Source organism: Cornus florida, unplaced genomic scaffold, assembly GCF_030987335.1.
Source record: "Cornus florida cultivar Cherokee Brave unplaced genomic scaffold, ASM3098733v1 CherokeeBrave_3.0.0_Hap2_Chr05, whole genome shotgun sequence".
Taxonomy (NCBI): Eukaryota; Viridiplantae; Streptophyta; class Magnoliopsida; order Cornales; family Cornaceae; genus Cornus; species Cornus florida.
In genome coordinates, this window is record NW_026775575.1 from 118,216,969 (window position 1) to 118,241,716 (window position 24,748).

Genomic DNA, 24,748 nt, shown 5'->3' on the forward strand with positions numbered 1-24,748 from the left:
GCCTGTGCTGCCGCTTCCTCCTCTAACTCCAACTCTGCAACCGCCAGTACGGCATGGATCTGCAGGCGAGTGATAATAGCTTTGTTGCTCTTGTCCCAGTCCTTCTTGAGGAAGTGACAGGAACCTCTCTCGGGGTCCTCCTGCGGGTGGATGGGATAACGTTGGTCGATGAGAATCTGAGTGATGAGGTGGCTGAATGGAAAAGACTTGGCCGGGCGCCTCCTTGCTGACGTATTCATCGTAGAGCTTCCTCATCACGCTCCAGATAAGCGCAGGAATAGACACCCAGTGGCCGGTATAGAAGGCGTACAGGGCTGCTAGATAATCGCCCTACCTCTGAATCTTGTGTCCTGCCATGTATATGTTTCGGTAGAGCACCGAATCTGTAAACCACAGGTCATCTGGCAAGAATGTCCGGGTGGCGAAGGTCTCGCCACCGGCATGGTGACCTGTGAAAAAAACCTCCATATCAGCGTAAGAAGGCCTGTGGAGCCTGGGATAGGTCTCCTGAAGCTCTGGCGGGCACCGATGTGGACAGCGAGTCGAACGGGCCAGAGTATCCACTGTAATGGTAATCTCATGGCCATCGATAGAGGTGATGAGCTCGGCTGTAATGCGCGGCGACGGTCGGAGGTTCTGGTAGAACAACAGTACCAGTCGCGGGTAGATCGGCTCTGTGACTGGGGCAAGAATAGCTGAAAGGCCCCGCTGAATGATGTCCTGATAGGCAGATCGAGTCAACACCGATCTGGAGAAGAATGCGGTGTCGAATGCTGATTCGTGCTCGATAGTCATGTGTGCATATGTAGGCGCGAGCCTATCGCACTGTAGATGAGCTGGTTGAACAGGTGGAGCCGACTAAGCTGGCTGCTCAGCGCCTCTATGCGGCGGAGATGGTGATGGAGTGAATGCTCGATGAGCTGGCGACTGGGGTAGAGTAGGGTGTAATGGCTCCTCTGGATGAAAGGGCTGTGCAATCTCCCCAGTCCGCTGTCGGACTCTCCTTTGTGTGTGGTCGGGAGTAGGGTCACGGACATAAGATGGACCGGCCCCGTCGTCAAGTCTGCGTCTGGTGCCGTAATGGTGTCTACGCGCTACAGTCTTGACGCGAGCCATACTATACAAATAGAAATTCAAAAGTTAGTGCCAGCATATATAGAATATAAGGCACAATATAGAAACATGTATGTAAAATAAGATAGACAAAACAAAATATCGCATGATTCTATGCAAGTGGCAGAATATGAAACATGCTAAACAATGTGAATATGAAATGCATCCAATGTGGAATATCACAGGCATTGGGCATATATAAGGTAGCATGAACATAAGATAAGATGAATGAAGTATGTATATGAGATCTGTGAAATTTGATCGATCAGAAAAAAAAAAAAAAAAAAAAAAAAAAAAAAAAAAAAAATTTTAAAATAAACAAAATAACTGAAAATTAAAATAAACAAGATTTTCAACAAAATAAAATAAAATAAAATAAAATAAACAAGTTTTAAAAATGAAAATTAAGTTTTAAAGATAAAATAAACAAGTTTATTTTAAAATAAAATAAACAAATTTAATGTTCATTTTTATTTTAAACATTTATTTTAAAATTTTATTGGTAAGATATTTCAGCTCCATATGCTTAACGCCATTGGAATACTTATCGTTTTTAGTAAAGAAGACAGTTGCGCTATTATCACAATAAATTTTCAACGGTCTGGAAATTGAATTCATAACATCAAATCCCGAAATAAAGTTCTGCAACCACAAACCATGATTCGTAGCCTCAAAGCATGTTACAAACTCAGCCTCCATAGTAGATTAAGCAATAATAGACTGTTTTATGCTTTTTCATGGTATTGCCCCTCCAGCTAAAAGGAACAAATAACCAAAAGTGGATCTTCTACTGTCCACACATCCAGCAAAATCTGAGTCTGAGTAACCAATAACCTCTAAATCCCCAATCCTTCTAAATGTGAGCATATAATTCTCTGTTCCTTGTAAGTATCTCATAACTTTCTTTACAGCTTTCCAGTGATACATTCCTGAATTGCTTTGGTATCTGCCTAGCATTCCAACTGCAAAATCAATATCTGGACGAATGCAAACCTGTGCATATATCAAACTTCCCACAATAGATGCATAAGGAATATTTTGCATTTCTTTATGGTCTAATTCTTTCTTTGGGCATTGCATCAAACTAAATTTATCCCCTTTCTGTATTGGAACAATACTAGCTGAACAATGTTCCATACCAAATCTCTCTAGAATTCTCTCAATATATGTTTTCTGAGACAATCCTAACAATCCACGTGACCTGTCACGGAATATTTCTATTCCTTTCATGTAGGATGCCTCACCCATATCTTTCATCTCAAAATTCTTAGAGAGATAATTTTTAGTTTCATGCAATAAACCAAGATCACTACTAGCAAGCAAAATATCATCAACATATAGAATCAGAAATATAAACTTACTCCCACTAACCTTCTGGTCTATACACCGATCAACAGTATTTTCATTAAAACCAAAAGAAGTAATAGTATCATTAAATTTAATATACCATTGTCGGGAAGCTTGTTTAAGTCTATATATTGACTTCTTAAGTTTACAGACCATGCGTTCTTTACCCTCTAATCTGAAGCCTTCAGGTTGATCCATATAGACTTCTTCTTCTAAACTCCCATTTAGGAAAGCTGTTTTCACATCCATTTGATGCAACTCTAAATCATAATGAGATACAAACGTCATAATAATTCTAAAGGAATTCTTCTTAGATACAGGAGAGAATGTTTCTTTATAATCAATGCCTCCTATCTGAGTGAAGCCCTTAGCTACAAATCTGGTTTTATATCGTTCAATATTGTCATTAGAGTAGCGTTTGGTCTTAAAGACCCATTTACACCCGACTTGTTTAAATCCTTCAGGCAATTCAACGAGTTCCCAAACTTTATTTTGTTCCATTGACTTCAACTCCTCATTCATGGCATTAATCCAATTAGTAGAATTATTACTATTAATGGCTTGTGAATATGTAACCGGATCCTTACATATCCCTATATCAAAATCAGATGCATGTAAATATACCACATAATCATTCGGAATAACAGGTCTCTTTTCTCTTTGAGACTGTCTTAATGTTATTCCTTGTGGTTCTTCTATAACTTCAGTGGTGATAGTTTCATTATGGAGTTGTTGATCATTTAATTATTCTTCGTTGTTATGTAGTTCAACAACTGGAGAAACAATTATTTCTTTAGAAGTTGTGGGTAAAGGAATTTGTACCCTAACTTCTTGAATGATTACATTCCCATTTCTATCACTCCCACTAATTTCACCATCCTTAATGAATCTAGCATTACCGGTTTCAACAATTCTTGTACTATGTGTAGGACAGTAAAACCTATACCTTTTGGATTTTTTCGGGTAACCATAAAGTACCCACTAACTATTCTAAAATCCAATTTTTTTCATGTGGATTATAAATCCTAGCTTCCACTGGGCAATCCCAAACATGCAGGTGCCTTAAACTAGGTTTCTTTCCTGTCCACAGTTCAAATGGAGTTTTTGAAACTGCCTTACTAGGAACCATGTTTAATACATACATACTAGTTCTAAGAGTATACATCCACAATGATATGGGTAACGAGGAATTACTTAACATATTCCTAACCATTTCTATAAGAGTATGATTACGCCTTTCAGCTACACCATTCTGCTGTGGCGTGCCTGGCATAGTGTATTGAACACAAATGCCACGCTTTTCAAGGAATTTAGCAAACGGTCCAGGGCATTGACCCGTTTCATCATACTTTCCATAATATTCACCACATCTATCTGACCTTACTATTTTCACTTTTTTACCTAGCTGCCTTTCAACCTCATTTATGTATACTTCAAGAGTATTCACTGCTTGAGATTTTTCATGTAACAAATAGATATATCCATAATGTGAAAAATCACCTATAAAGGAGATAAAATATTTTTCTCCACCAAAAGATGGAACATCAAAAGGTCCACAAATGTCTGTATGAATAATTTCAAGAAGCGCTATACTTCTTGTGGCTCCTTTCTTTGTGTGTTTAGTTTATTTACCTTTAATACAATCCACACACACAATAAAATCAGTAAAATCTAGATTCCAAAGAATTTCATCTTTTACTAATCTTTTTAACCTTTCACTGGATATATGACCCAATCTTTTATGCCACAAGAAAGATGAATTTTTATTAATTCAGCTACGTTTAGTTCCAACATTATGATGCAAGGTCAAAAGTGTTCAGAAAATAAATCATCAAGCTTTATCTTGTATAAACCATCAACAAAAATACCAGAACCAACAAATTGGGATTTTTTGAACAAACTGAAACATCCATTACCAAATTTAAATGAAAAACCATCAATATCAAGTTTTGACATAGAAATCAAATTACAGGAAATTGAAGGAACATAAAGAGTTTTAAACAAATCTAAATGAAATCCACTATCTAAAACTAAATAAAATGTCCAAATGGCTTCAACTGAAATTTTCTCCCTATTCTCTGTGAACAAAAAAATCGTCATTTGGATTTGTGGTTTGGCTTGAAAGGAATCCCTGCATCGTATTGGAAATATGAACATTAGAGCCCGAATCAACCCACCAAGTATTAGAAGGAACTTCAATTACGTTTGATTCAAAACATACAAAAGCCAAAGGCTTACCCTTCTTTTCGAACCATTCTTTACGTTTCATGCAATCTTTCTAAAAGTGTCCAGATTTGTTACAAAAATGACACTTATCATTCTTACGTTCCTTCTTTTGAGTAGCTTAATCAAAATACTTTATTTAGGGTGTTGCTCGCTTAATGCCTTTTCCAAGCCTTTTCCCAAATTTCTTTCTAACTTCTTGAGTCATGAGATGAACATTATGATTATCTTGTTGCTTAAGCCTTCCTTCCTCCTGAACTAACATACTGGCCAATTCATTCACATTCCACTTGTCCTTAATAGTGTTATAGTGAATTTGAAATGGCCCATACTGAGTAGGTAAAGAATTGAGAATAAATTGAACGAGAAAAGTCTCATCCACATTTATCCCTAAAGTTTTCAATTTCGCAACAAAATTAGTCATGTCAAGAACATGTTCATGCATACTACGAGTACCATCAAAACGCATAGTAGTGAGGTCAGCCATTAATTTCCCTGCAAGAGACTTATCTGCAGTACGGAAACGTTTTTCAATATTTTTCAAATATTCCTTAGCACTATTAGTTTAGGGAAGAGTTGTTTTGATATTGTTTGCAATAGTCATTCGCACGAACATAATACTCAATCTATTCGATTTTTCCCAAACTTTACGGATAGTCTTTTCTTCCTCACTGCTTTCACCAATAATAGCAGTAGGTTTCTCAATTTGAAATGTTAAATCAAGATCTAGAACACCTAAGTTGAACTAAACTTGCTCATTCTATTCTGAGAAGTTACTCCCATTGAGAATTGGAACAGATGAAGCATGTGAATTCACTAAAACAGGAAGAGATACTGCAATAAAATAATCATAATAAGGTAAATGCTCATAACATTAATACTTTGAGATAACAACACATATAAAAATAAATAAATACATCGTACAACTATGGTAACCCTTTGGGTAGTAACCACAAAATACAAAAAATGATGCTTAGATGTATTTATTTATATATTGCTTCATTGGTGATGCACTAATTAATTAAATATACAACTTACCTTTGGAAATCCTATATCTACCCAATTAAAAATTACATACAACCCCTTAATGTTTATTTAATTACTTGAAAATTAATTCCCTTTGAGAAATTATTTCTAATAATTGAATAAACTCAATATTCATAAATATTACAAAAATTAAGCATCATTATTCATGAAATATTGCAATTATGTTTACCACTAAAATTAATATCCATTAACCTTTATGGTTAGGCCGCTTTGGTAGCTCCCAACTTTTCTATAATATGAATATTAAATTACCTAGTGATAAATTTAATATTAAATTACCCACCACATTATGCACACATAATTTACTAAGACAATTAATTAAACTGCTAGTGGGTGTCTAAAATTTCATAGATACATGTACCCTAATGTATATTAATAAGCATATATTCAATGATGTACAAAACAAAAAAGACACAATTCCTTTTTTAGAATCTCGATTTGCGCAGCGAAATATTAATCAAAATTTTCATTCTGTAAAGCGATTGTGCACGAAATAGGAATACAGCCTAATAGCAAAACCAATCTCTTTTTGACTTTTTTTTTTTTTTTTTTTTGTCTCATTATGCTTATATATATTTAAGTTATATATATATATATATAATCGAACAAACACCAAGATTCGTTTTTCTAACTTTTTAAGTTAAACAAAGTCCGGAAAAAAAAAAGTTCATCATAGTCATCACAATACAATAAAGAGACAAAACTAATCACATTAAATATATATATATATATATAACAATAAGGAGACAAAACTGATCACATTAAATAGATCTGTATATATGCATGCAACTTTCATCTCGAAATTCGAAAATCAAGGCAAATAAATTGATCATTCTATAGATTCTAGACACTCATTCACAAACAGGTACACCAATTAAAAAAATTGATCTAGCAAGCGGATCTTGATTAAAGCAGTGTCCCAATATAATAAATTAAAATTATTTAATTTTAATTTAAACTTACACTTATTATTTATGCAAAGATAATTTATGCAAAGATAATGGAAAATAATGAGTTTCAAAATTACAGGTTCTGATATCACATGTAAACTCTAATTAATTTGTGTTAAACATTAATTATAAATTATCATAGATTCCTAAATCTTAGAATTTCAAATAATTTCACATCCTTATGATGCATAAATAAATATAGTTAGATATACATACCTCGATTCATGATATCAAACTTTGTTGAGATTAAATTCAACGTCCAGATCCTTTAATCATGAATTAATCTGCAACTCTGTGCAACTCTGATCAACAGGCAAAGGTGGAAACTGGTTTATCTCTTTTGGCCTTTTGCACACATAAAACTTTTACGTGTTGTATCATTAATTGTACATAATTGATGGAGTATATACACTTTTATAAAGGCAGAGAGAGGACCAGTTTTCCTTTTAGTAACATAATTCTACTTTCCATCAAAGTAAGAAATAAGAAAGGAAAATACTTCTCCAATAAGTAATTACTAAAAAGGTAATTATAAGTTAACCAAAAATAAACAATAATTAATTGATATTTATTTACTTAGCCACTAAGTAATATGTTACATGTCCAAATCATGTGGGCCACAATTAAATAAATAATCTTACAAATATATGTGTAGATGTGTAGCGTGATATTTGTGATGTTACAGAATCATCACTTGGTGTGGTGATGGGTATGTTTTAGAGAGAGAGAGAGAAAGGGGTGAGAATTTTAGAAACACAGATAGGGGAGATGAAGAAGATAAGGATATTTTTGTAATTTTATAAAAAATAATTTTCAGTTTAAAATTTAACATTAAATAGTAAGATCAAATTTGTCATTTCACAGTTCGGTTAACGGCTCATGTATAAATATTGGAGCAATGTGATCACTTTTTAAAATGTAAGGGGTTTTTTGAAATAGGTTGGAGGTTTATGATCAAAATTTGAAAATAATGAAGGTTTTTTGAAATTATCCTTTATTAAAAATACAAAGAGTTTTAGTACATAATTGTGTTTTAGTACATTATTTTTTATTTATATGTTTTAATGTAAATTTACCTTTTCGTTTTATTCAAATATTCTCTCTTTTTATATGTAGTCAGAGACACTTTGTTTTTTTCTTTTTGATTTTATCTTTGATTTTTTATTTACTTTTTCTATTCTGTTCTAATAATTTCTTTTTTTATATGTAGTCTGCAACACTAAATTTTTTTTTTCTTTTTGCTCAGTTTAGTAATTTACCTTTCTAATATAAATTTACCTTTTTATTTTTCACCTTTTCTATTCTATTATAGTAAAAAATATATATTTATATATATTTAGTCCGAGACACTATTTTTTTCTTTTTGATTTTACATTTTTATATTTTACATATTCTATTCTATTCTAATCATTTCTTTTATATGTAGTCGGAGACAATTTTGTTTTAAAAAAAAAAAAAATTAGAAAGAATATTAATGTAACTTTTTAAAAGTGCATAAATGATTAAATATCAATATTTTTAATAAAATTTGTTAAAATAGATTCAGTTATATATTTATTGTATTTTTTTTTTAATCCCATTTTATTATTTTTATTATTATTTGAAGTTTTAGTTCAGTTTAGCTTTGAACGGTTAATTTAAATTAGATTTTATTTTTAATTTCAAATTAGATTTTATTTTATATTTATCTTGCCCAATTTTACAAGTATATATATATATATTAAACTTTATGTTCATACAAATCCTAAAGTTAGCATAAACTTTATTAAAAAAAAAAAAAAAAAGTTAAATAATCACAATGTTGGTACATGGATATGGTGTTTACTAATTTTATTTATTTATTTTTTGAGTAGTTGGTTGGGGGGAGGAAAATGGGTTGGGCAAACTGGGAAGAAAAAAGGATAAAATTGAATTTTTATATTTATTTTTTTTGTCAAAAAGTAGTCCAACGGAGTTATTTGTGGTTGGTTGGGAGGAGGAAAATGGATTGGGCAAAATGGGAAGAAAATGGGATAAAATTGAATTTTTATATTTATTTTTTTGTCAAAAAGTAGTCCAACAGAGTTATTTGTGCTTTTTTTGAAAAGTAGGGACTGACATGCACCTTTCTTTAAAAATAAGGACTTACAGTGCTCTTGTTTGAAAAGGAAGGGGACATTGTGCACAAAACCTATGCAGTTTAAGTCTTTTACCCTATGATATAAAATTGGTGGGCTCTTGGAATCAAGTAATTAATATTTTCTCTATAATAATAATATTAATTAATAAAAACCAAAACGAAACAAGTAATCATTAGACTTCATTGCAATAAAAAATAAAAAATAAAAAAATAAAAAAAATAAAAAATAAAAACTGTAATTGCTAAGTAACATTGGTTTCATTCATGCCTTATAATGGTATGATTTCGCTCCAACATGAGAAGAGTTCTATCCATTAAGATTTGTATGGTGGTAACTAATTAAATTTTATTGCAATGATTTCTCTCTCCACCTATTTAGCATTTTAAGTAAACATTATATATCTAAAGGTTTAATATGATAAGTAGAAACCAAAGCTAAAGAATTTTCCAAGTTCTAATTTACCAGCTTCAAGTGGCCATAAATAAACAAGCATATTTATGACTGAAGCTTACTCAACTTAATGCTTAATTGTTTAAGATGATGAAAAATATATCTAGATCCATTTATCAAAAATATATATATATCTAGATCCGGACAAGTAAACTGATTTATGCATCTCTGTAACTAGTGCACCTAGATTAGATTCATTTTAAGGTTAGTTTATTTTCTATCCCATTCTACCTCGCTAGTCACTATTATCATTATACATTTGTGACAATTGTGTTCTTTTATGTAAATTAAATTTCTTTCGGACAAAAATATATTAAATGATTTATTTTTTGGGACTCAAACATGGCGAAATAGATCAAATTAGTACGAATGCATCCTTCAGTTTTAGCTTAATTTTCAATAATTTTTTCATTTCAAAATCAATTTTTAACTTTTTTTAATTTTTTTTTTTCATTCCTATTTTGTATGGGCAGTTATGCAATTTTATTACTACACTAACTGCTAAATGTTGGGAAGGGGTTATTTGCAAATATTTTATAATTCCGGGCAAATTTTTGAAGTTCATAGGGTTGCATGCAAATGCAGATAGATTTTTTTTTTTTTGATAAGTGCGAATGCAGATAGATAGTTGAAGGGTTTTATATTATTTTTATTTTCCCGCAGTTTGAACAAATTTAAATGATTATAGTACCATTATAATTGGAAGCTCAACTACAAATCTGCACCATGAAATATGTAGCAAGGTACCCTGAGAGGAAACTACAGATTGATATGTGGCATGATGGTTTACATACAAATTTCTTTGCTTCTGTATTCTGTTTCTTACCAATCTGAGTATTCAACTATGCTTTGATCAAGTCAACAAAATTCACTATCAACAAACAAATTTATTTTCATGCAGTGCTCATGAATACGTTTATGATATAACAAAAAGGACTGTTGATGGGCTACAAAGATACTAATTTCTTACAGATGTGGTGGATCTTTCACACACTGCGTGACATTTGGCAGCAGCCTGTGACTGGTTCGCTTCAACCCTCTCCTAGACCATCTTTTCACAAGGGCAACTTCCAGTTTCCTCACCTGTAATCATTTTTTCTCATCACACAAGTCCAATTTTGGGGGGGAAAACAAACCCTTCAATACATTAAGAGCAGGAATCAAAAGCCGTATTATTATTTGTTGTTCATGAGTTTTACATAAATCGACCCCATTTGCACTGCAAGAAACCAAATAATACGCCTTTTGAATGCACCATCATTCTGATCTGAACCGACCAAAAAGTACAGTAAGGAATAGGTACAACAGAGTATCCGGGTTCTGAATGCACCATCATTCATTATAGAATATATGCCATATGTAAATAATGAAAATATTGCATAATATTGGACTCTTCACCAATAGATTATAACTTACAGGACTTCAATGCTGTCATTACATGAAGCCCTTTAACCACTTTTTCGCAACAAAAAGTAGTCTAGTAGATAATAAGATGGATCCATTTCAGGTTCCCAAATTCAATTCCAGGAGACGACAAAACATGAAACACACAAACTTGTAATATGCAAAATGCACATGGCAATCCAATTAGAAAATTTGAGAGAGTAAACTTAGATCGTTTGGTAATGTGTCAATCAAACGAGGAAGACTAGTAGGTGAATTGGCATGTAATAGAAAAGCTTGGAGAGAGAGAGTTCATGTGGCTGACCCTACTCATATGGGATTAACGCAAGGATGATGATGACGACAACAACAACATGGTAATCCAGTAATTTTTGGGAGTCTTGCCTAACACTTCGTCAATGTGTCTGACACAACGAAATCAGTTAATGTCAACATTGTCAATTTGCCAGTATACCAAATGGTAGCAGAGCTTGTCAAAGATGATTTACATTAACAGTAAAAAAACTGATATATCAATATGCTAGTGGTATTTACAATAATGGGACAATTTCGACAATATCTCACAGATGTTGCCAAAGTTTTTGGAAAAAATCATGAATCTGTGCTATTCAAATTGAAAAACCTCCTACTACTACAAAATTCTCCACCGACAAGTTTGTATCTGTGCTAACGAAATAGGGAGGAGAAAATAAAGCCTATGTAGAGTGGTCTTGAGATACATTGTGGACATAGAGAGCATGTGGAGGAAAGTGGTGGAGGCAAATCTTGTGCTAGAACTAGAGGTTAGTCTTCCGGAGAGAGGGCTATGAGTGTAGAGAAGCTGTAGGAATCTGGATGTAACCAAATGCAAATTCATTTGTTGCTTAATAGTGATGGCGTCCATCAAGTTTCAAGGTCAGCACCATCAAAAAGAAACCTTTCTTATAATTGAGGGGTTAGATAAAAGGAACTGAGATAACTGCATCCTATATATAGAATGATGAACAATCATTTACTCCGTATTATGAATTCATCAAACATCAAATTCCTAGTTCTTAATATTCAGCCTCACAAGAGAAAAATGAGCACAATGTTACATTGGCACAAACTTGCAACCAAATTTGACATAATTTGCTGTCGCTATCTATCACTTCCTAAAAATTGGTCCAAGTATTTGAAATCTTTATTATATTTTTCCTACATATATATTTTAAAATTCTATAACAAAAAGGCCACGTTTCAGTGTCCAAGACATGCCACAAAATGTCCAGCAATTTGCACAAAATATATTATTCATGTTCAAATGTAGAGACCAAATTTTATAACATGGATAAATCTAAGTTTTGGACAGGTTAGCAGGTGTCAAGAAGTATCATCTTTTCCTCTTCCAGCAGTAGCACATAGTATTTTGTCCCATGCTGAAATAATGTCCTGAACTAAATATTAGGTATTGGGTCATCTAAATTGACATTTTACAGTGCATGGTTATATATGGAGTTCAAATTAAATAGAATATGAAATTTCTGTTAAATTTCATGGGGCAGCTGGTTCTACCTTCCTTCATGTCAGGTTGCTCAATAGGGATCATCATTTATTTGGTATACTAGTAATACAGGACAAATAGTGCTTAGATGTGAACCAGAAAGAACGAAGGGGGATGAGAATGAGAAGATGAGATGAGACTAGACAAAGGGGATGAGAAGATAGAATGAAGGGGGTAGGCTGGAAAGACCGAGAAATTGAGAAAAGCAAGAACCCGAGGGAGAAGAAGACGCGGAAGGAGAGTTCTTCAAACTCATAATATTATTCAATAATCCAAAGCTGATTGGGTTGTTTACATCGTAGCCTCTATATAGGCAAAACATAAACAAACCCTAAAACAATAAAGACTAAAATATCCCTAAAATTAAAGCATTTCTAAAAATAACCATAAGCATAAATAAAAACTACTAATTTACTACAATTCCTAATTCTATCTTTCTTTTCCCCTTCTCCAATGATAAGTGCGGGTCATATATGCTTCTAGCTCATGAGTCATGCCTTGTTCTCCATCAACTAGGACCTTGACTCATGTAAAATGGTGGAATGGTTTTTTTTTCGTGCGTGTCGTTGTTGTTACAGCTGGGAGTTGACAAGGATTTATGGCAAGAAATGGTGCAGGATGTTAATTCAGTGGTACAGGCATTCCAAATATTCCTTCTATCCATTTTCAATGTTCTTCAATGTGCTTACCTTTTTTCTTATTTTTTGTAATGTTCCTTCCCTTTTTTTATGGTTCAAATGAACTAATGCAAGGACGGCACTTTATCGATTCCTCTTAATCATGTGACAGAATTCTTAGACCAAGTTGCTTTACCAAGCAATGGATGAAAACTATGAAGGATAATAAATGAATTAGATAATTTGATTATTGGAACAGAACTAACTTTTGGAAAACATTATATACACACATTATCAGGATATTATCCATAAAGTCAACTCCATAGTATAAATGGTAAAAGCTCAATTTATCATGCATGGGAATTGAGAATGGTAAAAGCTCAATTTATCATGAGTGGGAATTGAGAATAGTAAAAGCTCAGTTTATCATGAATGGAAATTGAGAATGAGGATTCGAGTGGAAGGCAACTACTTTCTACAAATAAAATCAAAGTCAAGTAAAAAGCCAATCTACCCTTACAACATCCCAAATCAGCCGGATAAAGTTATCTATGCTTCATAAAAGGAAAATAAAGTTAAGGATGACCAACCTGCTTAACGATGAAAGGCTCCTCAGCAAGACTCAGTGGCTCAGTTAAAACAGTTAGAAAACCATTTCGGTTACCATAAACAATGTCTGTGAAGGGCCGATCACCCACCTGCCACAAGCATAATCAATTTCTTCACCTAATTGAAAATCATAAACAAAACACACTGTATGAGCTTTTCTTCTTATCTACCATGATAAGTCTTGAGGATTCAAAACCAAAGTGCTTCTCAATTTCTTCAGCTGTTCCAGCTGGCTTCTTCACCCCTAAAATTTCAGAAACACACTCACAAAATCAGTTTAGGTTAAAACTTCCATAGTCGGCATACAGTAATAGTATACTGTTATTTAAACAAAGAACTTGAGACAAAAATGTAAACTATTAGATCCAATTTAAGCACAAGTATCTACATATATATATCTATGTGTAGAGAGAGAGATGGAGATAAAAGTATATCTAAAATAGTTGCAGGCTATGCAATTTTACAAGCAAAATAAAAGGTCAAATTGAGAAATAAAGACTCACCATGCCTTATTACTTGAATTCCAATTGCACCCTCGAGAGCTCTCGCTTTCCAACCATCAGGATCATATTCATTAAGCCCTAATACAAAAGGTAAGAACAGATGACATTAACACCACCACCACCACAAATGATAACAAAAGCAACACTAAAATAAAAGAGTGGGATCAGAATTACCTGCAGAGTTGCTAAACACGGCAATTTCATTACCAAACACGGATTTACACCGTTCGAGAGAAGAGCGAAGAGGAGGCCACAAAGTTAAGGAGTAAGGAACAGTAATGGTGTTGTCCTTGTCAAAGACGACACCTTGAAAACCCTTTGCCTTCAATTCAGGCCAATCAATGTAGCTAATATCGGGCACAGAGATGTGGGGAAGCGCCAAATGGCGGTCCCTGGCCACCACAGCGACCGAAGAGACAATGCCCTCCAAGTTAATTCTCTGGCCTAAGGCTGCTTTCAAGTCTGCCCACCACATGTTTGTTGAAATGGCCTCCCTGTTGTGGAACTCTTGGGACGTTTCTTCTTTAGCTTCTTGGTTTCGTATGAATTGGGTTTGCTTGTTGGTATCAGTGGAAGAGTACAAATGCTCTAAAAATGCATGATTTTGATGTGGGTGTGAATCTTTCTTCTTCTTCTGGTCTTTACTGCAACTGTTTGTTGCTGTGAGGGTTAGGAAACAGTTGTTGTTTCTGGTGAAGTGGGTATGAATTCTCTTGGAAGGCGAAGAAGAGGCATTGATTGTCCTCTTGTGGGGAAGAAGAAGATTATTGAATTTGTGGGGGTAGTGAACTTGAATTTGTGCAGAGATGGGACAATGATAGCAGGCGACGTGCCACGAAGAACACGAGTTGGACTGCAGCATTCTTTCCAATTTGCTTTTTCTATTTAGTACTACTTTACTTACTCACCACCCAATCCCTACTATTTTATTTTATTTTTGAAAGAGTTTTAAACCTTATTTATAAAATAAAATAAAAATACTAATCTCTCCTAAAATTTGGTCTAATTACACTCAAATGAAACTTTTTAAAAATCTTATGCTCTTTTTCCTTGACATCAATATTTCTTTGGGTAAATTACACTAAGACCTCCTGAGGTTGGGTCATATTCCAGGTAGATGAAGATTTTGGTTTTAATTTTCACTTATATGTGAATTAGTGATTTAGTATTTCACTTACACCCTAATTTACTTTTTACCTGCTAATTGACCATTTTACCCTCAAATTTTTAATATAAAATATATATAATCTTAAAAGACAAAAAACCCCCCTATCTCTCTCTCTCTCTCTCCTCTATATATATATATATATATATAGATACACTATTTAAGTCCATAACAACCACCACCTTCAACCAAACCGGCACTGCTCCTCCACCCATCAATCACCCAAAACTTCCACAATCACCACTCATCTAGTCATCCTCGTCGTAAAGCCAACCCCAGTTTTTTTTTTTTTTTTAAAAATACCCATCAAGTTTTTTTGCCAACCCAAACCCAATTTCTCAACACTACCACCACCCCACCCTGTCGTCTAGACCCACTGCCCCTCACCGTTCCTCCACCTCTTTGCCAAGCAACGCTACCTTTCAATCCCACCAAGGTAACAGTCTTCCAAGCTCCAACCATCGTTGACATCACACTGCGAACCAACCTTGTCACCACCGCCGGCCAGATCCATCAACGCCGAGTCCCCTTTTACTCACTCGCCGGAATCCTCTCTGGTCCGAGGATCGGACTTTGCTCGCCGTCCCTTAACGCTGCCAGAACCGTGATTGCGAACCGCCATCACCGACGTCTCTCCATGTTGTGCCTCGCTGTCCCGTGTACTTGCCGATTCGAAGTACAACGCCCCAAATTCCCAACGGCATCCACCATCGCCGCTGTGCACTACCACCTCTTCTATCTTCGCAGTGCCGTCTGAGTCCTTTCTGGCCTGTTCAAACTCGCCGGAGGTGTCCGTGAATAACTCGCAGCGATGCTCAGAAGGATCGATGGCAGAGAGCTCGGATGGTGGAGAAATGGGTGTTGGGAAACGTGCAAGTTTTAAAAACTTTTCAAGGGATTTTGATTCATAGATCTTGATTCATCACATAGAGACAAGTTTTATACAAAAATAAAAATATGATGTATCATTCAATTAATTGATTGAATACTTACATCAAAAGTCTGAGTAAACCTTTAAATCTTTCCTCTAAAGTAAATGTTCTCACTTATTGTAGATCCCTTAGCAAGATGCCTTCTCCTTGGATCTCCATCTTCTTGGTAATTGTTTTGCCTTTAGGAATCACTCATAAGCCTCCATGAATGACCTTGAAAAACTAGGCTTGTGGGAGCCTCCATTAGATGAGAATATAAACCCTAATTTTCTAGAGAGAGAAAATAAATTCCTTTTTCCTTCTTCTAAAAATCACACCTAAAAATATACATAGACCATGTATATTTATAGGCAACATAAAGATAAAGAAAAGGAAACAACAAATCCTTCTCAATCTCTAATTCACATGTCTCAAATCTAATATGATTCCAATATCAAGTTGGGCTATGAATGGGAATCCATTGGGCCTATTATTTTATTGGATACAATGAATTAATAATTAGCCCGGTCCATGGACCCAATTCAATTAATTCATAAATTAATTTCTACTCCACTAAAAGAAATTAATTGAGCTCCAATTAAATAATAAATGACCTCTAAGTCAATATTACACTTTGACCCCTCTATGCAAAATTAGTTATCGGATAAATAAAGCCATCAATTCGACTACTTAATTAATATATTTATTTTGGTACCTTTGATTATTTCTGGCTCGATCACAATAAAATATTTGTTTGACAAAAATAATAATTTAAATAAATAAATATATAATAAATCATTTTGTCTAAAAACACACGAAGGCCTTCGAATTTACTTTGTGATCAACCATAATCAATACAAAATAAATACAAGTAACAATGATGCAAATATTGAAAATATAACCCTCTAACTATTAATTACATAACTACCCAAAGTATCGGTCTAAGGATCCCGAAAAATCCGCCGAACAAATCAAAGTAATTATTAATTAATAAAAGAGTCTATAATTTTCTCATGCTTAAGAGTCAAATGCCATGACGGTGATAGGGAGCAATTGCATACGACGGCTCTCGCAATATATCTCAACCTAACGCGGATCCAGTTCAAATCTTAATTAATTATGAGTTCATCCATAATTACCGACTATGAACCATTTATGATTACTATTTATATATCATGCATTGATTGCCATCACATACATATATATAAATATTTCTTGTAATCAAATGGACACTATTAATTCTATAATGAATCGAAATATAATACATTGAATTCACCAATTGTATAAAACATAAATATTTCAGAAACGTCAGGAACATATGTTACTTTAATCTAAACAGGAATTTGCTATACCAGGGCATATAAATCCCAACAACTCCCACTTGCCCTCATAGCCAATTCAAATTGCACCTAACTCCAATGTTATCCAGATGATGATTGATCAATGACACCTTTGATAATGGATCAACAAAGTTGTGTTTCAATGCAATGTTCTAGCTACAAGTACATTTTCTTGCCGGACAATATCATGTAGAACATGATTCTTCCTCTCAGTGTATCTTGTTCCTCTATAGAACCTTGGGTCATTGGTTTGGACTACTTCTGCACTATTATCGCAACATAGCTCAATAGGCAGGCTAGTATACTCCACAACCTCTAAATCAGTGAGATCAAACCAATAGGCTTCCTTTGCCGCCTTTAAGGCTGCAATATATTCCACCTGCAGGTTTGAGTCAGCAATTGAAATCTGCTTAACAATCTACCAACTGATTTCCCTTTCATTAAGTGAACATACACTAAGTCATGAACCTCATAGTATCTACTTCTGATTGAAAATCAGAATTAGCATACCTGACTAGGACCATATCATCACATCCATAAATGAGTATGATATCATTGGTTCTTCTTAGGTACTTAATAATATTTTTCACAACAGACCAGCTATCAAGTCCAGAATTGGACTGATATCTATTGACTATCCCTACTATGTAGCAGATGTCCTGTTTGGTATAGACCATGGCATATATGAGACTCCCATATGCCAAAGCATATAGTTCCAGTCTCATTTGCTCAATCTCCTCTGCTAGTCTTGGAAAACTACTTACTAGAGAGAGCAATCCATATAAATAAAGCAAGAACTCATTCTTTGAGTTATACAAACCAAACCTGGTCAAAACTTTTCCAATGTAGGATTTTTAAGATAAGCCTATTTTCCTTTTAACCTGATCTTGCAAAAACTTGATCCTAGGAATATAGCTTACATCTTAAAAATCCTTCATTTAAAAGTAATTGAACAACTACCTCTTTATCTATGACAAAACTTCCACATCATTCTAAATGAGTAGGATGTCATATATAAATATAGAGTCAGAAAAATAATGACATTCCCTTGTACACTCATGATTTATTCACTAAAAAATCTTCTGGTATCTTTTTGTAGATTAACTTGCCTTCCATAGGAATCACCCTACTAGAAAGTTCTACAAGATCCCAGAATTTATTAGAATACATAGATTCCAACTCTGATTTCATAGTAACTCGCCAAAACGATCTGTATCCATATCGGTTCACGCTTCCGTGTAGCTTACTGGGTCCAACTCATGTTTAACAGGGATGTCCATAATGGTCTCACCTAAAAACATGATTCTGTCGGATTGGATAATAATCCTCCCACTACATTAATGTACCGATGCAGGAATCTGTGTACTAGATGATGCTGACGCATCAATAGGGAATTCATTCATTATTCTCAATCTCTATTATAATAAGTGTGTTCATATGTGGTACATCTGGTACTCATTCCATATTCTCTAACACTATGCTACTAGGTATATGATTCATAATATGATTCTCCTATAGATAAACAGTGAGTGTAAACAATCAACTTTTATTATTGAGATCATAAAATAATCCGTCCTAGTGACCTTTAGAGTAGCTATCAAATCTATCATGCGTATGATCTGTTTCCAACTTACTTGTCCATATCAAGCGCACATGTGCAAGACTACCCCATATGTGCATGTGATTCAAACTAAGATTTAGTCAAAAACACAGCTCAACGGTATCCTTGCGACAGAGTAAGATGGAATGCAGTTCATAATGCGCATCGATGTCATTAACGCTAAACTCTTAAATGAAAGAGATAATGTGGCATAACTGATCATAGATCTAACCATGTTAAGTGGAATTCTGTTATTCCTATTTGACACCTAAATGCATTTAGCGTCAATTGCGGAAAACTGGTACACAATACCCTTATTGACCATATAGTCTTTGCACTATCCCAAGAAATACTCATATCCTCGATCAGATCGAAGTGTCTTGATAAGTTTACCTAATCTGTGCTCCACATCAGTCTTGACCCTCTCGGAATATACCAAAAGTATAAGACTTGTGTCGCAATAGGTAAATTTATCCAAAACGTGAGTAATCTTGCTTGGATGTTCATAAGACCACACGTGTCAGTGTGTACCGACTCCAATTGTCCTTTATGTCTATTTCATCTGGCTGATTAAGCCCTAAGAGTTATCTATCCTTCAAAACAGGGTTCACAAGTTTGGTTTAGGCTCCTCTGCCTCACTAGGTAATTAACCTTCTTTGACCAATCTTTGAATCTCATTTTGACTGATTACAACCCAAAAATAGACGCTAAAAATACAATGAGTCAGGAATAACAATTTTTCTCTTAACATTCAATCTAGAAGATGCAACATTAGTTTCTACATCCTGCAAATCTTAAGAGTTTGTGATTATAGTATATTAACCATCTTTCAATGCACCAGAAGCAATCGCATATCTATTCAATTTTATAAAACCAGTTTTACTAAATAACAACACAGTTTTTATAAACCACAAGTGAAACAAGAATTAGATAGCGTCTAACTTCTGTGCATAAAGATAGTTCTCTAATACTAATATCCTTATACTCTCTAATTTCAGATGTAATACTCCCACTGACTTAGCTACAACCTTGTCATCCGGTCAAGTACAAATATATTCCATATCATCGAGGCTTCTGGATTCCTGAAATCCTTGCAACGAATTGCAAACATGTTTAGTGGCTCCAGAATCTATTCATCAGGAATTAATAGATACAACCACATAACATGGCTCAATGATTAAATATATATTTTCCTATGCCACGTCATTACTTAGACAGTTGGTCCTTTAGTGTCATAGTTAGCGGCAAAAGAAACAATTTCCTTCGCCCTCAACATACACTGCCTTATTCCCTTTAACCTTTTTGAATACACATGTTTTGTGCTAGCCTAGTCCTATTATCATCCTTCTTCTTTGCTTTGCCCGTCCACTTGGGCCTAGAAGAAGATGGTATAGACTAGGTTAGATTGATCGGAACGCCCATACTCTTGATTATCCCTTCATCTGTTACCAATTCTATAAGAATATCAGCGAGTGTGAACTCAAACTGATTCCTTATTTAGTTCACTCTAACATAGTCGAATGAGTTTGGTAACAAGGTAATAATCATGTCAACTTGAAACTTACCACCCAAGTCAGCCCTATTGATCTCCAGCTAATTTTTAAATAATAAATAATCATTTTTCAAAATTCGATTTCATACTGGAGTTCCTTAGGATATCTTGATGCTATTCAAGTCTGACATAGTACTTTGGCATACTCTCTATCTAATCTCACCAAAACATCTTATTGAATTTTAACATGATGCTTGAAGAAAATAGAATAATGTAAATGTTAGCTTTGGAGCGTATTCGAGGTAAACTCTAGAATATTGCACCAAGTCATCTCATTTGCCTTATTTCACTTATTCAAAGTATTAATGTTCTCTTGGGTATCTTAAAGTAAAAGAATTAGGTTTAGGAGTAGTAAATACATTTGTACCCTTACGTTATGAATAAAATATCTAAGTTCCTTTCCCAGTCAATATTAATGAGGTCCAGTTACATTGAATATGTAAGCAAGCAGATAAACTGGATTAGACATAATTAATCTGAATATAAATGCATTCATACAATATGCAAGGTGAATTATTAATATTGTCATGCATATTTAAAATTAAAATGAGCTTCTTAACCACATAATACAATAAATCTTAATTGAACAAGAGATCATTATCATTATTGGTGAACAATCCCTTTTAATTAATGCGGGTCCCTCAACTCTATAGTATAATAAATCAACCAATCAATATGTCAATAACTTATCCTGTTGGAGGAGTTCATTATTACTATTGTTGAGATTCATTTACTATTAGGCGAGCACTTCCATTAAAATAGTATGTGGGTCCCTTAACCACTGCATGAAAAATCGAATAACCAATACGCCAATAACTTATTCGGTTGGCGAAGTTCATTATTGCTATTGGCGGACAAATCCCATCATTTCCATATCTCTTAAGACAATGCATTGTCTATCTATATGAAATGATTCCCGATTGTGTTTAGCCTTTCTCAAATCACCTAGTATAGACCACTCCGTTGGGGAGCTAACACTATTGATTTTAGATTGAGTGTATAACGTTATTAATGCTCTAATGAAAAATAAAACATTAAATATCTTGTTATTATAATCTAGACTCTTTAAATCATGCGTAGGGCCTTATTTTTAAAGATCTAATTACAATGAACATTTAATATTATTATTTTCATGAGATAACCATTCTTGTAATATTAAGACTCTTCAAATCATACGTGGGGCCTTATTTTTGAAGATCTAATTACAATGGTTTTAATAACGAAGGCCATGGGGTAATGTATAAAAATCCCCGCTCCCACTCAATTTTTAATCATTCATAATTAGAGTTTTCATTTTATTCATTTACATGATATAATGCATGCAAAACGTCTTGATTTTAATCCAATTAAATTTAGAAAATATTTGGACTTTCAACGATTCACTAATATTTAATTTGAAGCACACTTTAAAAATAATTTACAAAAATAAATTTTTTTTTTCCCTATAAGTGCCCTCAAATTAATTAGTAATCAAATCCAATTAATTTTCATAATTTAATTAATATAAATCAAGTCATTTTAATTAAATATCATGGATCCAATGCATGAACAATAATAATTAGCAATTAATTATTTCATGCATCACATATATCACATAAATAAATAAATAAATGATAAAGCAGATAAAATGGCCAATGGATTTAGCTTTTAACATTAAAAACTAAATAAGTATTAAAACAAGCCAGGAGGTCCACTGTAATGTCCTACGCACCTGCAGGAGTCAATAACACAGTCAAACGCACCCTGGATGAGCCCCCACGCGCCTACCACGCGCTCACAACTTTCCCCACGCGCATGCACGCGCTGGAGGGAGGTGGTAGGGCCTTTCACGCGCTCCCACGCGCGTGTGGGAGTGAGCTGCGCGTGTGGTTGGAAGCAGGCGCGTGTCACGCACCTGCACGCTCCTGGATCCGTGGACTTTGTCCGGCGCGTGTTCCTCACGCGCCGGAATGCTTGTTCTTCTCTGGCGCGTGAATTACACATGCCAGAATGCCAATTTTGCCATCAGCTTTGGCGCGTATACCTCACGCGCTTGTGAATTGGTTATCTTCTTCAGTGTACCATGGGCGCTGCTCCACTGGATTATTTTCCCTCGTCGCCGGCAACTTTCCGGCCGCCGTAAAATCGCTGAAAAATTTCCAAAAATTAATTAAAAAAATTCCAGAAATTAAATTAGGCTTTAAAAAATTCCAGAAAAATTTCTAAAAAATCCCAGAAAATTTCTGAAGCCTAATTTAACCCTCTTGGACCTTCTTGAAGGTTCATAGCACCCTTTGATGAATATTACATGGCTTTAAATAAATTTACAATTTGAAATACAATGGGAAAAATTAAATTACATCATTGAACTTTCAAACGGCTAAATCAAAGCCTTAATTACATTCATCCAAAGATAAAATTACATTTATTTAACCTATAAGCTTCATCCATGGCCCAACTATACATCATCATTCATTCACAATTATACATACATCATTATATATCAATATATATCAATATATTAATTCATACATCAACATACATTAATAAATAAATATATATGCATATCAAAATTGGATCCATGAATGATGAATTTTGATAAAAACATGATCTCTAGTAATGAATCAAACCATGCTTTGATACCACTGTTGGGAAACGTGCAAGTTTTAAAAACTTTTCGAGGGATTTTGATTCATAGATCTTGATTCATCACATAGAGACAAGTTTTATACAAAAATAAAAATATGATATATCATTCAATTAATGGATTGAATACTTACATCAAAGGTCTGAGTAAACCTTTAAATCTTTCCTCTAAAGTGAATGTTCTCACTTATTGTAGATCCCTTAGCAAGATGCCTTCTCCTTGGATCTCCATCTTCTTGGTAATTGTTTTGTCTTTAGGAATCACTCATAAGCCTCCATGAATAACCTTGGAAAATTAGGCTTGTAAGAGCCTCCATTAGATGAGAATATAAACCCTAATTTTCTAGAGAGAGAAAATAAATTCCTTTTTCCTTCTTCTAAAAATCACACCTAAAAATATACATAGACCATGTATATTTATAGGCAACATAAAGATAAAGAAAAGGAAACAACAAATCATTCTCAATCTCTAATTCACATGTCTCAAATCTAATATGATTCCAATATCAAGTTGGGCTATGAATGGGAATCCATTGGGCCTATTATTTTATTGGCTACAATGAATTAATAATTGGCCCAGTCCATGGACCCAATTCAATTAATTCATAAATTAATTTCTACTCCACTAAAAGAAATTAATTGAACTCCGATTAAATAATAAATAACCTCTAAGTCAATATTACACTTTGACCCCTCTATGCATAATTAGTTATCGGATAAATAAAGCCATCAATCCGACTACTTAATTAATATATTTATTTTGGTACCTTTGATTATTTCTGGCTCGATCACAATAAAACATTTGTTTGACAAAAATAATAATTTAAATAAATAAATATATAATAAATCATTTTGTCTAAAAACACACGAAGGCCTTCGAATTTACTTTGTGATCAACCATAATCAATACAAAATAAATACAAGTAACAATGATGCAAATATTGAAAATATAACCCTCTAACTATTAATTACATAACTACCCAAAGTGTCGGTCTAAGGATCCCGAAAAATCCGCCGAACAAATCAAAGTAATTATTAATTAATAAAAGAGTCTATAATTTTCTCATGCTTAAGAGTCAAATGCCATGACGGTGATAGGGAGCAATTGCATACGACGGCTCTCGCAATATATCTCAACCTAACGCGGATCCAGTTCAAATCTTAATTAATTATGAGTCCATCCATAATTACCGACTATGAACCATTTATGATTACTATTTATATATCATGCATTGATTGCCATCACATACATATATATAAATATTTCTTGTAATCAAATGGACACTATCAATTCTATAATGAATCGAAATATAATACATTGAATTCACCAATTGTATAAAACATAAATATTTCAGAAACGTCAGGAATATATGTTACTTTAATCTAAACAGGAATTTGCTATGCCAGGGCATATAAATCCCAACAATGGGGACGGTGGATAGCTCGGTGACCATATCCTTGTAGTTGAGGTCCATTGCGAGGACTACACGGAAGTAGTATTTGTAGTTCGTTTTTGATGGCTCTGTGCAGAGAGATTGGAGGAGAGAGAAGATGGCTTATGTGTAAATTATTTTGTATGTTAGGGTAGTCTAGTCTTAAAAATAGTCAACAAAAGGTCAAAGACTAATATAGTCATTTAACACCTACAAG

At 33.8% G+C, this 24,748-nt stretch overlaps 1 protein-coding gene across 2 annotated transcripts; it reads right to left on the reverse strand.

The window, feature by feature from the left end:
* Positions 1-10,035: 10,035 nt before the first annotated feature.
* LOC132309003 (phosphatidylglycerophosphate phosphatase 1, chloroplastic/mitochondrial) lies at positions 10,036-14,821 on the reverse strand. Of its 2 annotated transcripts, none has more exons than XM_059807346.1 (5): positions 14,080-14,819; positions 13,906-13,983; positions 13,573-13,646; positions 13,384-13,491; positions 10,036-10,333 (listed from the first exon to the last, which is right to left on the reverse strand). In XM_059807346.1, exons 1-5 carry the CDS (start codon positions 14,765-14,767, stop codon positions 10,217-10,219), a joined length of 1,065 nt encoding a protein of 354 aa, XP_059663329.1. In that variant the 5' UTR covers positions 14,768-14,819; the 3' UTR covers positions 10,036-10,216. The 2 variants fall into 2 exon arrangements, with proteins under 2 accessions (XP_059663329.1, XP_059663330.1); XM_059807347.1 differs by lacking the exon at positions 10,036-10,333 and adding an exon at positions 10,340-10,517 and having other exon boundaries at positions 14,080-14,821.
* Between the last annotated feature and the right edge of the window lie 9,927 nt (positions 14,822-24,748).

Bases quoted from the DNA above. Each gene is read 5' to 3' on its own strand.
- LOC132309003 (XM_059807346.1), bottom strand. From the start codon at position 14,767: ATGCTGCAGTCCAACTCGTGTTCTTCGTGGCACGTCGCCTGCTATCAT. The intron at 13,984-14,079 runs GTAATTCTGATC...CTTTTGTATTAG, and splicing joins CGTGTTTAGCAACTCTGCAG to GGCTTAATGAATATGATCCT. The intron at 13,492-13,572 runs GTAGATAAGAAG...TGCTTGTGGCAG, and splicing joins AATCCTCAAGACTTATCATG to GTGGGTGATCGGCCCTTCAC.